The 13,921-nt window shown below is 38.5% G+C and overlaps 1 protein-coding gene and 1 long non-coding RNA gene across 14 annotated transcripts in view; one reads left to right on the top strand and one right to left on the bottom strand.

Annotated features, from left to right (window-relative positions):
- Window positions 1–9,706, top strand: part of LOC148878776 (uncharacterized) — a 58,951-nt gene extending 49,245 nt beyond the window's left edge. For 7 of the 13 annotated variants that reach the window (XM_088960045.1, XM_088960024.1, XM_088960101.1 and 4 more), the window contains 6 exons: window positions 882–1,013; window positions 1,114–1,227; window positions 1,334–1,381; window positions 2,251–2,335; window positions 7,239–7,295; window positions 9,281–9,706. In XM_088960045.1, the coding sequence (XP_088816171.1) occupies window positions 882–1,013; window positions 1,114–1,227; window positions 1,334–1,381; window positions 2,251–2,335; window positions 7,239–7,295; window positions 9,281–9,393 (549 nt within the window). In that variant the 3' untranslated portion in view covers window positions 9,394–9,706. Of the gene's footprint in view, window positions 1–881; window positions 1,014–1,113; window positions 1,228–1,333; window positions 1,382–1,506; window positions 2,336–7,238; window positions 7,296–9,280 lie in introns of those variants that run through there. The other 6 variants (XR_016103864.1, XR_016103868.1, XR_016103866.1 and 3 more) reach the window with 3 other exon arrangements.
- Window positions 9,707–11,461: 1,755 nt separating this feature from the next.
- On the bottom strand, window positions 11,462–13,602 carry LOC148878775 (uncharacterized). The gene is made up of 2 exons (XR_016103848.1): window positions 12,696–13,602; window positions 11,462–12,598 (listed from the first exon to the last, which is right to left on the bottom strand). It is a non-coding gene; the product is annotated as an uncharacterized LOC148878775 (long non-coding RNA).
- Between the last annotated feature and the right edge of the window lie 319 nt (window positions 13,603–13,921).

Here is a 13,921-nt window from a genome sequence, read left to right as displayed (position 1 = left end):
GTGGTTTGTTAAGTGATTTCATTGGTGTTTGTTATTTTGGGAGTTTCAATAGGTGTGTGTTTGTTTTACTGCAATATTCTGTTTTCTCCCCTCAGGTGTTATCATATCACCAGCTTTATACTCTCTTTTTCTTCATAAATTTCTCTTTTACAACAAAAAAAATCTCCTGCTAGGGGCCATGATTGGCCAAGTCCTTAGCAGATGATCTGGTTTTTCTTTTTTCTGGGCGTGGGGATGGTGGAGTTAGGACTATTGTCGGGATTTCAATCTTCAAAGAGATACACACTTGTGATAGTGTATTTAGTTTGTTAGCTTATCACATTATTAGTTTATATTTGGTTTGCCTCCATTAAGGTTCCTTGGTCTAAGGATCTCCCTTAGAGCCCCTGATGATTTTATCTTCCCCCATTTTTCTGAAGGTTGATCATCAAATGCCTTTTTCTTCTTTCTTTCTTGTTGAAGGCCAGTGAATTGAGGCTCTACTGTTTCATCAGCTGAGTTGTGGATCATCTTTTTTTTTTCTTTTTTTTTTCAATTTTCCGTTAAGGAAAATCATTTATGATGTGCATCCTTCTTAGACTCTATTATATGTTTATTGTGGTGATCTGGTCACTGGTCTCAATGCCAGATGCTGTTTAACTCAGTGAGTATAAACTGCTTCATCTTTTCCACTTACTGTATAAACAATTGATTTGCTTTAAACCTGAGCCATCTTATGCTTTGTTGGTGTTATTAAAGTTAGCTCTATTGTGGCATGAAAATACCACTAGTTTGCCTTCTGATTCTTTGGAGCTTCATTTTCCATCAGTTCATCAACACTTTCATTATTTTATTCTCATCGTCATTATCATTTAAATGGTCAACCTCTCCCATTTATGCAGATAGTAAATTGGAGAACTCATCTAAAGTTTCCTGAAGAAGCAAAGCTATCTCCAGAAGCAAAAGACCTTATCAGTAAACTCTTATGCCATGTTGACCAGAGGCTTGGAACAAGAGGCGCAGATGAAATAAAGGTGCTGTGTGGTGTGTTCTATTCTAAATTCTTGGGTTTTCTCCAGAAGATGGAATTGAAAATTGAAGGAATCATGTGGTTGGATGTTCTGCCAATTTCAGGCTCACCCATGGTTTAATGGTGTTGAATGGGACAAACTATATCAGATGGAAGCTGCATTTATACCAGAGGTCAGAGATGAGTTAGACACTCAAAACTTTGAGAAGTTTGAAGAGGTAATGCACACTTTAAAGTTTTCCTTGTGCTCTCTTCTTGTTGATCGAACTATTTAGAGGTGCTCTATGTCACTCACCACATATTCTTTTTCTTTTGATTCTCCAGTCTGACAGCCAAACACAAACTTCATCAAAATCAGGCCCCTGGAGAAAGGTAAGTATGTTGGTTACTGATGTTGTGTTTCTCTTCTGTGCATTTCAAGTGTTATATATTTGTTTAGCTGAGCCATCAAAAGTATTTCCATGATTGAAATCTGACCTTGACATGCCTTGGCAAAGGTAATATTTTCATGAGAGCTGGTTAGTCTGGTCATTATCTGCTACATGATCAGAAAATGGATGCACACGCTTGATTGGAATTTTTATCTTATGTGGCCATCCTGCTGATCAATAGGATTTTACAGAAGAACCACTTTATGTTTCTTCAGTTTTGGTCAACCAATCCCACCGTAATTTAAACCTTTACAAGGTTGGTGTTGGGAGTTTCCAAACCCTGTATGTTTTAACTTCTACTCAGAATGATTATAGTTGCAGTTACATGGGAAAGAATCTAAACAGCAATGTTTTGTTCTAGAATTAACAGGACTAAGTGGCACACTTAGCTGATGGGATAGCTCCATCGATAATCACTTTTTGGCTTGAAAGGAAGAATGAGATGATTGACAAAATGCCAAAATGGCGCGTCTTAGCCCAGATTTTGTGGTGCAGAGTGTTCCTGAGAATGCAAAACTTTGTATCTTTCCAGGATGAGGAGGCACTTATCCATGGGAATGCTTCCCATGCCCATAGTATAACGAAAATTGCCAATTTACCATGTCTTTGAAGTCAGTTTGCTAATACATTAACCTATGCAGATTGGTCATCTGTTCCCAAATAACAACAAAAACAACATCCTTGTATATTTCCTTGTTGATGAAACATGAAATATGATCTTGACTGTTGGATTTGCTGCTGATGCTGTCTTATTGAAGTTCTGAGTTTACTGATCTAATGCTGCAATTTATGCCTTCTCCTTTGCTGCAGATGCTCTCATCAAAGGACATCAACTTTGTGGGTTATACATATAAGAACTTTGAAATTGTGAATGATCATCAAGTACCTGGAATTGGTCTCTCTCTCTCTCTCTCACTCCTTTATCTTCATTCTTATTTGGTTCAAGTATAATTTTTTTTATCAGCATAGTAACAGGTAATTCCATTAATATGAAAAAGAAGACAAATTACCCCTTCTAGATTTTATGGGAGGAATAAATACAAACAGCCTCAGCCTGATGATAATTGTCTTAATGTTACTGTTTTACATTAATTAGTCCTTGGGTGGCTTGGGCCTGTAAGCTAACCCATATAATTGGGACAGGGATTAGTTGAATTTACTTGAGAGTCCCTAGGCCGGTAGCACCTGAACCTGCTCTTCCCTTTTCACCTCCATCTGGGGAGTGCACTTGTTTGCTGACCTTTGAACTGATCTGAATGAGCAGATCAAACAAGCTGATAAGTTTTTTATTCATCTCGTCTGGTGGATAATGATATTCTAACTTTATTAATATAGATAGAAGAATGGTTTCTGTACAAGCATGGCAAGCATACCCATGTCAGGCTGGATTGGATTTTGCCACCTAGCCCACTCTTTAGGAATTATACTTCATGCCCTAACAGTCCCAAAATATCTGATTCCTATTTACTTCCTGTTTTGGCAGTGCGTCCGCTAAGGTGTTTGCTGATCTATGAATCCATGAGAACTTAATTCCATTTTCTCTGTCCAAATCCTCTATATCTTTGACTGTGTTCTACTAGTGTCATGATCCTAAACTGTTTTTGTTTAACCAGATCATTACGACTCTAGAATCACCTTCCCACAATCCAAAGGACTTATCCTTGGAGATTTTGCCAGTCTCAGTCCCTGTGCCAATGCAAGTAATTCAGATCTTGTGGAGTTTCCATAACCTATAGGCCCTGAGTACATAGAATAATTCCATGGCTGTCTCTAATAACCCCTCTTCTACCAGAAGGCCCTGGGTTGCCCAAACTGCAGCTGTCATAGTGTAATTTAATAGGACTAAACAGAACAGAATGGTGAAGTAGGATTCATGTAGCCGACCCCAGATAGTAGGGATAAGGATTAGGTGATGATGAGGAGGACTAGGTGGATACTGGGGGACCATGGGCCTTCTGTAGCTCCAAACCATCCTATTGACAACTGACAATCTCCAAGGTGGGAAAGGATGGGAAGCAAAATTTTCTTAAGAATAGTACCAATGCAACTATGCAAAGTAATCCACCAAAATAAACGGTTTTCCATTGCTAATGAAACCAAAAGAAAGGAAAATAGGGGAAAAAAACTAATACTCCATTGTTTTACCATCAATGGAGTGTGAAGTGGTGGTAAGGGAAGTGGGGAAGTTACCAGAAAGGATGGAGTTTCTTCACAGATGCTTGGTAGGCCATTTCATTCACTCAGATCCAGATACAGTTGATGGGCAAGCTAGAATGGTGCAGGCCAGGTTTTTCTTTCTGGGTAAGAAAGCTAAATTGGTTATTCCTTTATATTTTCAAAAGAAGAGGAGATGCAGAGAGTGTTAGAGGGAAGGGGATCTGCAAAATTGAAGGAGATAAAACAGCTTACCTTCAAAGTCAAGTTAGTTACAACTGAACCCAAAACATTTAAGTTCTCTCAACTCCTTGTTTTTCCATAGAATTAGCCATGCTTTTAGCTGTCCTTTGCACCCATCGAATTTTAATTTCCATTTCCTTAGTTCTCTCAACTGAACCCAAAGCATGGGTTTCCTCTACTACCTCCATCAAAGTTGAGTTTAATGTACCCAATATCCGGTTGAATTCAAGGAGTAATAGACCTGGATTTCAAGAATGAAGTAAGGTGCAGCTCCTGTCAATTCCTCATAATGTCATCCACTGAGAATTCTGAGAACAAGTACATGGATTTTAGCCAGAGAACCACCCTGATTGTTATACATGCAAGATTTCTAGAACTGAGATTGGATGGGTAGGTGCCAGGGATAGGGTAAATTAACCTCTCTGAGAATAAATCATATGTATGAATTAACGTCTATGGGATTCCATTGCATACTTGGAGTACCAAACTTTTAAAACCATTGGAGATACATGTGGCAAGTTCTATAGACTTGACTTTTAAAACAGGTTCAAGTGCCAAATTCTGTTTGTGAAGATTTTGATCGAAATATGGGATTTGAAATCAATTCCCATGTGTATGGATTTGTTCTATGTTGAGGAATGTTTTGAGCTTTGAATTTGGTAGAAGGTCTTGATGCAACATTGGAGGTTGGAAACGTTAAAGGGGACAATGAGTGGAAGATGGAGAGTGCAAGGGATGAAATGGGGACAGAGCAGGGGTGGGGAACTAAACAGTTGAAGATGAAGAGGGGGTGGGAAGAGGTTGAGGACGAAGTCCAAAGGCCAGGCTTGTAGAAGGGTAAAAGGGTATTTTTTGAAGGAAACAAAGGGAAGGAGTTAATGGGTTGCCTACAATGGTTAATGGGCTTAAAATAAATGGACTGAGAAAGGGGGAAAAATAATAGTGGGTACTTTTATGAGGTAGAGAGGCAGAAGGTTAGGCCAGGAAATGAATTTGTGATGGATTGGCCATGTAATGGATGTTATTGGGTTGGGGGGGATCCAAAACAGGTTGACATGTGTTGGGGAGGTAGAAGATGAGCATGCAACAAGGATTGAGATACAGGTAGCCAACAAGGAAGAAGATGAGCAAACCGTAGTGATGAACGCAAAATAGATCCCGTGATACAGGTATCAACCTGGATGAGGTTCTCGAAGGGAAGAGCAAATGGAGTAAGTCTTCATTCTGTCAAGTGCTTGAAATAGAAAGGGGGAGTAATATCAGGAGAGATTTGAGGGGAAGAGCCAGTGAAAGGGGAAGGAACAGGACAAGATGGAGAGCCCATAAGTTTTCTCGGGGGTTGCTCAAAAAGGGAAAAAAGGATTTAGAAGTGGAAAGAGAAGTTTTACAAGAAGGGGAAGGGGAATCAAGTTGGATTGAAATGGTAGAGGAAATTAGCATGAGAAAATTGCAGTCTTTATATAAAGAAGTCGTAAAGCAGAAAAGAAGGGAGAAGAAAAAAGTGTTAACAGGGTCATGTTCAAAGTTTTTCAATAGAAAGAGAAAGAACAGAACAAAACCAATATAGGAGAGTTGTGAATGTAGTGGTAGAATAGGAGGGTGGAGAACAGGGGAGGAAGATGAGGATGATGATTCAGGTGAAGAAGGGATTACATTGGATGAAACCCATGTAATTGAAAATTCAATTGATTTGGAAAAGGTTGTGAAAAAAAGAGTTGAAGTGAGAAAACCATTGGGATTGTTTTTCTTAGGGGGGGAGGAATTCACTAGGAAGAAATTGAAAGAATTGGAAGAGAAACATCCACTGCCTTAGAGGAATACTGATACAGGTCCTGAAGAAAATTTTTCGAAGTATTCAGACAGTCACAAATTTTTTAAAGTCTTCAGACAGTCACGATGTCTAGAGATTTGATGGACTTGCAGGAGCTGTCGATGAAAAGGGTGAAGATTTAGATGCAGATCAGTTTTTTGAGAAGAACACAGTTTTGGAATTGGGAAAGAAAAAAATGAGGAGTCTATTTAGAAGAACACAGTTTGTTGGGTTTTTTTTGTTCTTTTTTTTCCTAAGTGGAGTTGGTTTTGATTCAGTTTATTGATTGAAGATTGATTGTATTGGGTGAAGTTATTAGGTTGTTTTGCTTGTTGGGCTCTTTTACGTTGGTAGGGGAGTTTGCTTTCTGGTGTTTTCTCTTGTTTGGGTTTTTGGTTCAGAGGGGTGTGTGTGGGAGTTGGAGTATTTTTTCTTTTTCTCTCTTGGTGACTTCTGGTCACCTTCCTTGTAATATTTCTTTTTTCTTTTAGTAAATTTTATTTTATTACTTAATTTTGCTGATAAAAAATATTTTATTACTAAAAAATGTCATGTTTAACTTTGCAGAGTATGTCAACCCTGAGAAATATCACTACTGTTATGGCTGAGATCAGATAACCCCTTTAATATAGATATCTGGACAGGGAAACAGTTTCCTAATTGTGTCAAAGTAAGCAGAGTCTTTATACAATCCCTGCTATTTCTGCTACATAGAGGGATCCTGTTGCTGATTCAGACCATCTATCAGATAGGAAACCTACTTGGTTGACCTTATGTTAACCCCACATTCCATATTAGCCCTATACTCATCCATGCATTAACATTTTGCCCATCCAATAATAGATATCCATAAAAAAAGATTCTGCTTTGAAGGCACTATTCAGCAATGGGTGATTATTTCAATTTTCAAAGAGTTGGGTTGCTTCAAACAAGCATGGTTCAAAGTATTGATACTCTCAATACATAAAATTTGTCTATGAGATGAAACTCATTTTTTTTTTTATTGTTTTCTCTGATATTTTGTCAAAACTTTTATCACATATTATAGTATTATATAAAATAAACCAAACTCAAACTATTAGTATTTATTATTTTGGTAACCCAAGATATGATACAATACGATGCACCTGATACGGGGCTTATTATATCAAGCCCTGTTTGCTCCATCCTTTATCGTTTTGGTTTTCTCATTGCTGTATATCTGATTCTTGCTTTTGTTCTTGAGAGAACCTCTCCCTCAAATTCACCATTTATCAAAAGAAAAAGGTTCTATTTTTAATACATGGCAAGGTCTTCTGGAGCGAAGTCTTTTGCATGTATAAAGGGCAGTTTAGAGGAATTTAAAGATCTCTTTTAAGCTGCAAACCAAGTTGCCACATGGAAGATTCCTAGGTCATTTAGGGAAGCTCACATAGTGACCTAACTAGCAAATCCTTTTCCCAATATATTGGTTTTAATTTTATTAGTTTTTGCATTTGCTTTAATGGTAATAATCTTTAAAAGACATACCATATTATTCCTTGCTATCGTATTTACAATTTCCATCTTATTGATGATTTTGACTCCCTTTCCTGTACATTCCTGTTTTCAGCTGAATTGAAGAAGAAGAATACCAAGGCAAAACCGCCATCCATTAAGACACTTTTTGGTAGATTTTTCCTCTCTTTCCTTGTACTTGCTTGAAATATCTATTTATTTCTTTCTGAAATTTCTCTTAGGCATGGTAGTTTATAATAAAATACTTGATACCTATTGATGAAGTTGAAACCACATGGGCTGTCTGAACATGTTATTACAACTTGGATGAGTCAATTCATAGAAATCTCATCAAACTTGATGGCAAGTTGATATTCTGTCTGTACATGTTAACGCCTTAAAAGGATTAGTCTTGGGTAAAACTTTTAACCACATGGGCTGTTGCTTTCTAGGAATTTCAACTTATGGTTGGGATTATCATTCCTTGCCCAGCCCAGAAAGCCTGGCCTGCACCCGATACTTCTAGGCCTGGCCCATGTATCTTATGTACAAGTCTTTAGGCCTGGTCTATATTTCAGACACTGTGTGCAGGCTGTACCTGGTCTTACTTGAAGTTCCTTATACTAGGTGACAAGCCTGGCCCAGCCAATGATCACCCCTACCTTCTGGATAAAGTTTTTATGCAGTGGATGGTGACTATATCCACACTTCAAAAAGAAAATTGTTGCTTTTACAATAATTACCTGCTGAAATAGTTTACTATATTTTTTATACAAACCCTCTTCATTTTACCTGAAACCTACAGAAACTACTTCACTTCTTGTGATGTTAAATTTGTTTGTCCAGTTTCAGAAGATAGTACAGGAGGAAAAGTAGCTTACCTATATATGTTCAGAATCATCTGAGACCACTTGTTTCAAAAACATTGATTAAATTCTAGTATATGGGCTGGTTTTTATTGAATAAAGCTGTATGATACCCATTTCAAGATTCTTTTATTTCATTTGAAATATTTGTCAAGACATGTACATGGTGTTGGTATTTGATGCAATATGTTGATGCCATGCTTTTATTTTTTTTTTATAGTTAGTAGCTTTTCAAATATAATGGAACTTTTACCATTGCTTGATGTAATGATAAAATCTCGGACTGACAACTGTGAGAATGCGGGTTCAAGTCTGAGAGCAACATTAGATAATGGCCTTTTATGGTTTGTTCTGATGTACTAGTTATGTGTTTTAGAAGACATGTTATTTATACTCTGAAGTTTCTAAGAATAGTCAATGTTGCTAATTTGAGTATTATATTGTGTCCAAACGGGATTGCTTGGTATTTACAGGTATCTGGGTATCTGATCGTTTTGAGTACATCCATGCTGTGATTTTGTTTCTGTGATAAAATGTTTCAAAACCCCCCTTCTCTTAAAAAGGAAAATCCTTTCTCAATGACATATATTCTAGTTTCAGGAGCACACTTATTAGAATAAAGATTCTGTACTTACTGGTTTTGATTCAGATGGACTAGTAGTAAAGGGGATTAGTTTTATGTTTTCCTTCAAGGATTGAAATGTCCTTAACGTCTTTGTGATGTATCTATTCTTTTTTTTCCTAATTAATTGATCAATTTTCAGTTACTTAAAACAAAATCTCTTTTTTAATGGCCCGAGTTCTCAATGTCCATTCCAACCTTCCTGGTATAAAGCCTACATCTGTATCCTCAGCTTGCTTGCATTTATTTTTTAAAGATACCATTTTTATCAATGCTATATATTTGTAAGTTGGCTGAAACTGTGCGGAGTCACATCTGTTGATCGCATTTGGAATTTCTATACTGCAAGTTCTATATACAAGAATAAACAACACACTAGGAAGAAAGAAAAGCAATTCCAAAGATGCATACTTTTTATAGGAAAAATTCATGGGATTTTTATTTTCTAGTATTGAAATTACAGGGCATATGAATGATGAACTATCAGGTATTGCTGCCTGCCATTTTACACTACTTTTATTGAGATTTTTTTTTTTTTTGGTGTGTGTGTTTTTGTGTCATTGGGTGAGAAGTCATTTTTCTGTTAATGATTCCAAGATGGGTTGTTTTAAATTTTTATGCTTAAAACTTCTATAATTTCTATCTCATTTTTGTTTACTCATGTTGCAGATGATGAGTCAGATACAGCTAGTGAGCAACCAGAACCTGTGCAAGGGAGCTTCCTGAACCTCTTGCCTCCCCAATTAGAAGTCTCTCCGGACCAACACAGTGAGTCCCCATAAACTCGCTCAGACTTCCTCCAACTTCAGATGGCCAAGAAGCTCCAACCCATCACCCACCGATTAAATGACCAGAACAGTGGATACTATTTTCCTACTTTCTGCTGCTTCTGTTGTTTTTTAGTTTGTTGATATCTTGGCAAGTGCTTGAGCTCTATTGCAGTGGAAGTTTGAGGACATAATCCCACCAAAGTAAGGGTAGGATGGGGTCATTTTTGGAGTTCATTCTTGTGCCTACTTGGATCAGGATATTTGTAAAATTTGTTAATTAATGATAGTAAATATCAATTCTTTTACTGTTTATTGTTCATAAAAATTCTCTCTCTCTCTCTCTCTCGCACACACACACACAACACACAGCGACAAGGATGTCAATGGGCTTCAATGACTCTCCACTCCCACCCGAAACAGACCTGACCCAACTCAATAACATGAAATTTCCGAACCCAACCCGGCTTGACGCATTTCCAAAATCCAAGAACAGTTAATTTAAATTGGAATTCGGTTTAATGACTAACGTTTCACTTCCTTCGTAGTGAAAGAAGAAAAGCAAATCCTAAATTACAAGGTTAGAAGTCTACCAAAGTGCAATAACCTATATGTAAATAGGAGCATCTTCTGAATGACACATCAATCCATTCAGTTTCCTGTCTTTTTTTGTCAAAATAATATTTGAAGGCAATTACTTTTCTATCCCACACGGCCACACCCATGGTAAGCTGGTAACCTGTCTTGTAGAAGAAGCTCCTCCACAGCCCCCAACAACCAAAGTTCTTCCGAGCCCATCGAGTGGCAGTTCAACCAAAAAGGAGATAGGCTGTGTGTTTGCTCTTTTGGTGAGAGTGGCAGAGAGAGTGTGTGTACTTAGCGTGTAGGAAAGGGGTTTTGTTTCTCATTTTCGTTTACCACGATAATGAACCAACTTCTAGTTCCCAGTTTTTTTTGGCAACGAGAGAACCACCTTGCAGTTGCCTATTACAGGTCCAAGGATTGGTTTTGGTTGATTTGGACCAATAAACAATGTGGTGCTCGGTTCGGAGTGTGGTAGACCCATGAGATAGTGGGTTTCGAACCACACCACACCACCTCTGACGCATTCAGTATAGGCGTGGTGTGGTTTGAAACCCAATATCTTATGGTCTTCCCACGTGATGGGATCTGCTCCTCACAAATGGGCTCCTCACAGGCACATCCACCATGCATTGAGAACATTTCCCGTGAATAATAAAAGCCAATATGTACAGGAAATGTTTCCAATGCATGATAGGATGTGCATGTGAGGCGCCTGTGAGGCGCCAAGTGTGAGGAGCAGATATGGCCTCCTTGGCCACACCATGCTCAAATAATCCACCACATATCTCGTGGTCTCAGCCACGCTACAAGGACTGTAATCCATAGTCCATTCCTGTGCACCGCAGGTATGCCTGAAAGCCTTCAGTCCGTTTGGTTGCTGACAAAGGATGGGATGGGATGTGATGAGAAGGGAAATTTTCTTTTTCTCAATCTTGTCACCTGTGTTTGGATCCATCCCAATTTAACAAATCCATGCATTCTTACATACTTGTTTTGGGGACCACATGGCACAATAGTATTTGAACAATGAAACATGTGAGGTTGAAGAAACCAAGATCTTGGTTTCTAGAGAAGAAAGTATATATATTTCTAGCTCTTCTCAATTTCATTTCGAGTTATTGGCACCTTAACCTAGCATTTTTATCATTATACTACAGCTAAAAACCAGAAAATTAATATCTCAAGATGCTTGTAACCATTAAAAACTATCTTACAGTTCCACAAAGAAAACTAGAAAAACCAGAAAATTAATATGGTAGAAGAAATTATACCTAAACAAAGTATGGTAAAAATTGGGTGAACAATAAAGAAAAGAATAAGCTAAATACGTATTAGTGTTCAATAAAAAAACAAGAAATATAGCAATAATAAACATCATTAACAAAGTAAGAGTCAATAGAAAAAAAAAAAAAAAAAAAACTTGAGATGACTTGAAAAAAAAGCAATAATAAACATCAAACATCAAACCGGAAGATCTAAACAATGAGTTCCCAACAATAAATCAAAAATCAAAAACTAAATATAATCATAATTATTGTAAATTTGGAACAAATCAAAAATCAAATATTCACATCAATGAGTTCCCAACAACAAAAAAAATGGAAGATCTGTTTCCCAACATAACACCAAAGAGTTCCCAACTACAAAAAACAGAAGATGTATTATAAACACAACAAAAAACGCTAGATATGATGAGTTCCAATTTTGAAATGAGAGATATGGTGTTGAGATCTGGAACGATGGTGAAATGGCATCGGAGATGACAGATCTGGTTTTGGAATCTAAAGGGGGAAATTGCTCAACAAAAGAAGACGACGGTGAGACGAAGAAAGAACTCATAAAACGAAAAAAGACAAAAACAATACAAAAAAGAACAAAAATTACAAAGGGATGCTAGATCTAAGCTAACCTTTGAAAGAAATTGCCGGAGATGGCACCGAAGAGATGATTGTTGGACGGTGTATAGGAAGAACAGACTGTCTTCAAGGTGCTCTCGATAATATTTTTTCACAAAGCCAGTTTTTTTTTTCCACCGGGGTCTATTCATCGGAGCCACCGTCCATCGTCGCCCGCCACCACCTCCAGCAATGACTCAGCCTACCTGCGCCGCCTCCGCCTCCATCTCTGCCCAACTCCACCACCTCCGCTCACCTCGTTTCGAAACACTGCCGCTTTAAGGAACGCGAGAAGAGGAAGAACCTAACAATAACGTCTGTTGTTCCAAAATATTATTATTCTCAGTGATCTTATTCAGCAAAAGCAATTGCTCCCATGAGAAAACACATTATCCTTTGGAGTACAGGATGGTCTGTGCCACGGGAGAATTCACCAGCACCTGCGGCAATTGTTGTTGGTTCTGTTTCTCCAACCCACCAAGCTCCAAACTGACATTTCCTGGTAGCACCTCCCACTCGATGCTCGACTGGCATGGTATTGTCTGCAGTGCTCTAAGCTGCGCCTTCAGGAATTCTATGTACTCGTACGCCTCTTCTAGCAACTTCGCCATGCTTATCTTCTTGTCCCATGGAATCAGCTTCAGCAGGCACCTCGTCCTGTCGCCGATCTTCTTCCGTCGTTGCCTAGCCAATGTGCTCATGTGCACTGCAGTCGATGACGGAGGGCTTCGCTTTGGCGCCTGTAGCCAAGCGATGGAACTAAGGTTTGGTAACGCGAAGTTTCTCACTATAGCTTCCAGTGTGTAAGAGTCGGTTGATGACGACGACTAGAGTTACCTGAGGAGAAGATTCGACGATGGCGAGCTCGTTTTGCTGCATATGAGAACTAGTCGAAATTCCCAGATCCTTAGAAGCTTGTTCGATAGAACATAGGTCCCGTAACCGACGAAATCTCCAATCGCAAAGAGGCAGAGTCTAATTGAAGCTTTCTGATCTGAAGCTGCACATTTCGATGGGATTGTTCATCATCAGTTGCTCATCGAATGGCTCGGGTTTGGGGAGTATTATCTTCTATGAGTTGATGAAGTTGATAGAACATTTCGGTGGTTGATCTCCATCTGCATCGCAATCAATCATATTTTGTTCCGAGGAGGCGTGAGAGAGTCACCGAAGAAGCTGAAAGCCACAGGATCTGACATCGAAATTAGCGGAATGCCGATATCAAATGGAGTAATTCCTTGATTTATGTCGGATGCAGCGGGGAAATGGAAACCTGCCGCCCTTGGAATGTTGAGGTTGAAGAAACCATCTTCGTTTCCCGGTCGAGTGAAGGCGGTAGGCAAAAGAAGGCCAGATGCTTTAGCAACAGAATTTGATGAAATATCTCTCTCTATGTTCCTTGTTCACACTTCACATAGTTCGCAGTTGTTGCTGACAACAAAACCGAAAATACAGAAACTTTAGGAAATAAAATGAAGAGATGAACAGGGATATCTCCTTACTCCTTCCAATCGTATTCACTGTTGAGATTTAAAGAGAGCGGAGTACAAAACGACAATAGAAGGATGGAAAGCAGTGTCGGGATAAATGGAATAAGCTGATGGCGGATTACAAGGAGGTTTCTTTGACGAGTCTTCTCCGGCAACGTTGCCCAAGGCGGAAGCGGAGGTGGGCGGAGGTGTTTCCAGAGGTTGCATGAGGCGACGGCAGGCGGTGGTGTTAATGAATAAATTGGAAGAGGAAGAAGATAAACAGTGTTTTGCCTTGTTTTTAAAAGATTAAACTATTTTTGAAATTTTGTTAAAAGTATTAATTTTGTTGATATTAGGGCCCAAAAGTTGCCCTTATCTGCAATTAACCCAAACCTTAACCCTTTTTGGTTGAGGGAACCTTAACCCTTTTTGGTTGAGGGAGTGTAAGTGCAAATGTGTAGAATGTAAAACCTTATATTTTGTATGTATTTACGCTATACATATTAGTTCCAAATTGAGCCTTAGTTTTTACCATTGCAATCAGACAATTTCCATTGTCGTTGTTCTTCTCTCACCCTCTTAGTTGACTCC

Source organism: Nelumbo lutea, chromosome 1 (assembly GCF_056320005.1).
Source record: "Nelumbo lutea isolate HS-2025 chromosome 1, American lotus-T2T, whole genome shotgun sequence".
In the NCBI taxonomy this organism is placed as follows: domain Eukaryota; kingdom Viridiplantae; phylum Streptophyta; class Magnoliopsida; order Proteales; family Nelumbonaceae; genus Nelumbo; species Nelumbo lutea.
Note: the sequence above shows the minus strand (reverse complement) of the source record. Positions and strands in the feature narration are given on the sequence as shown.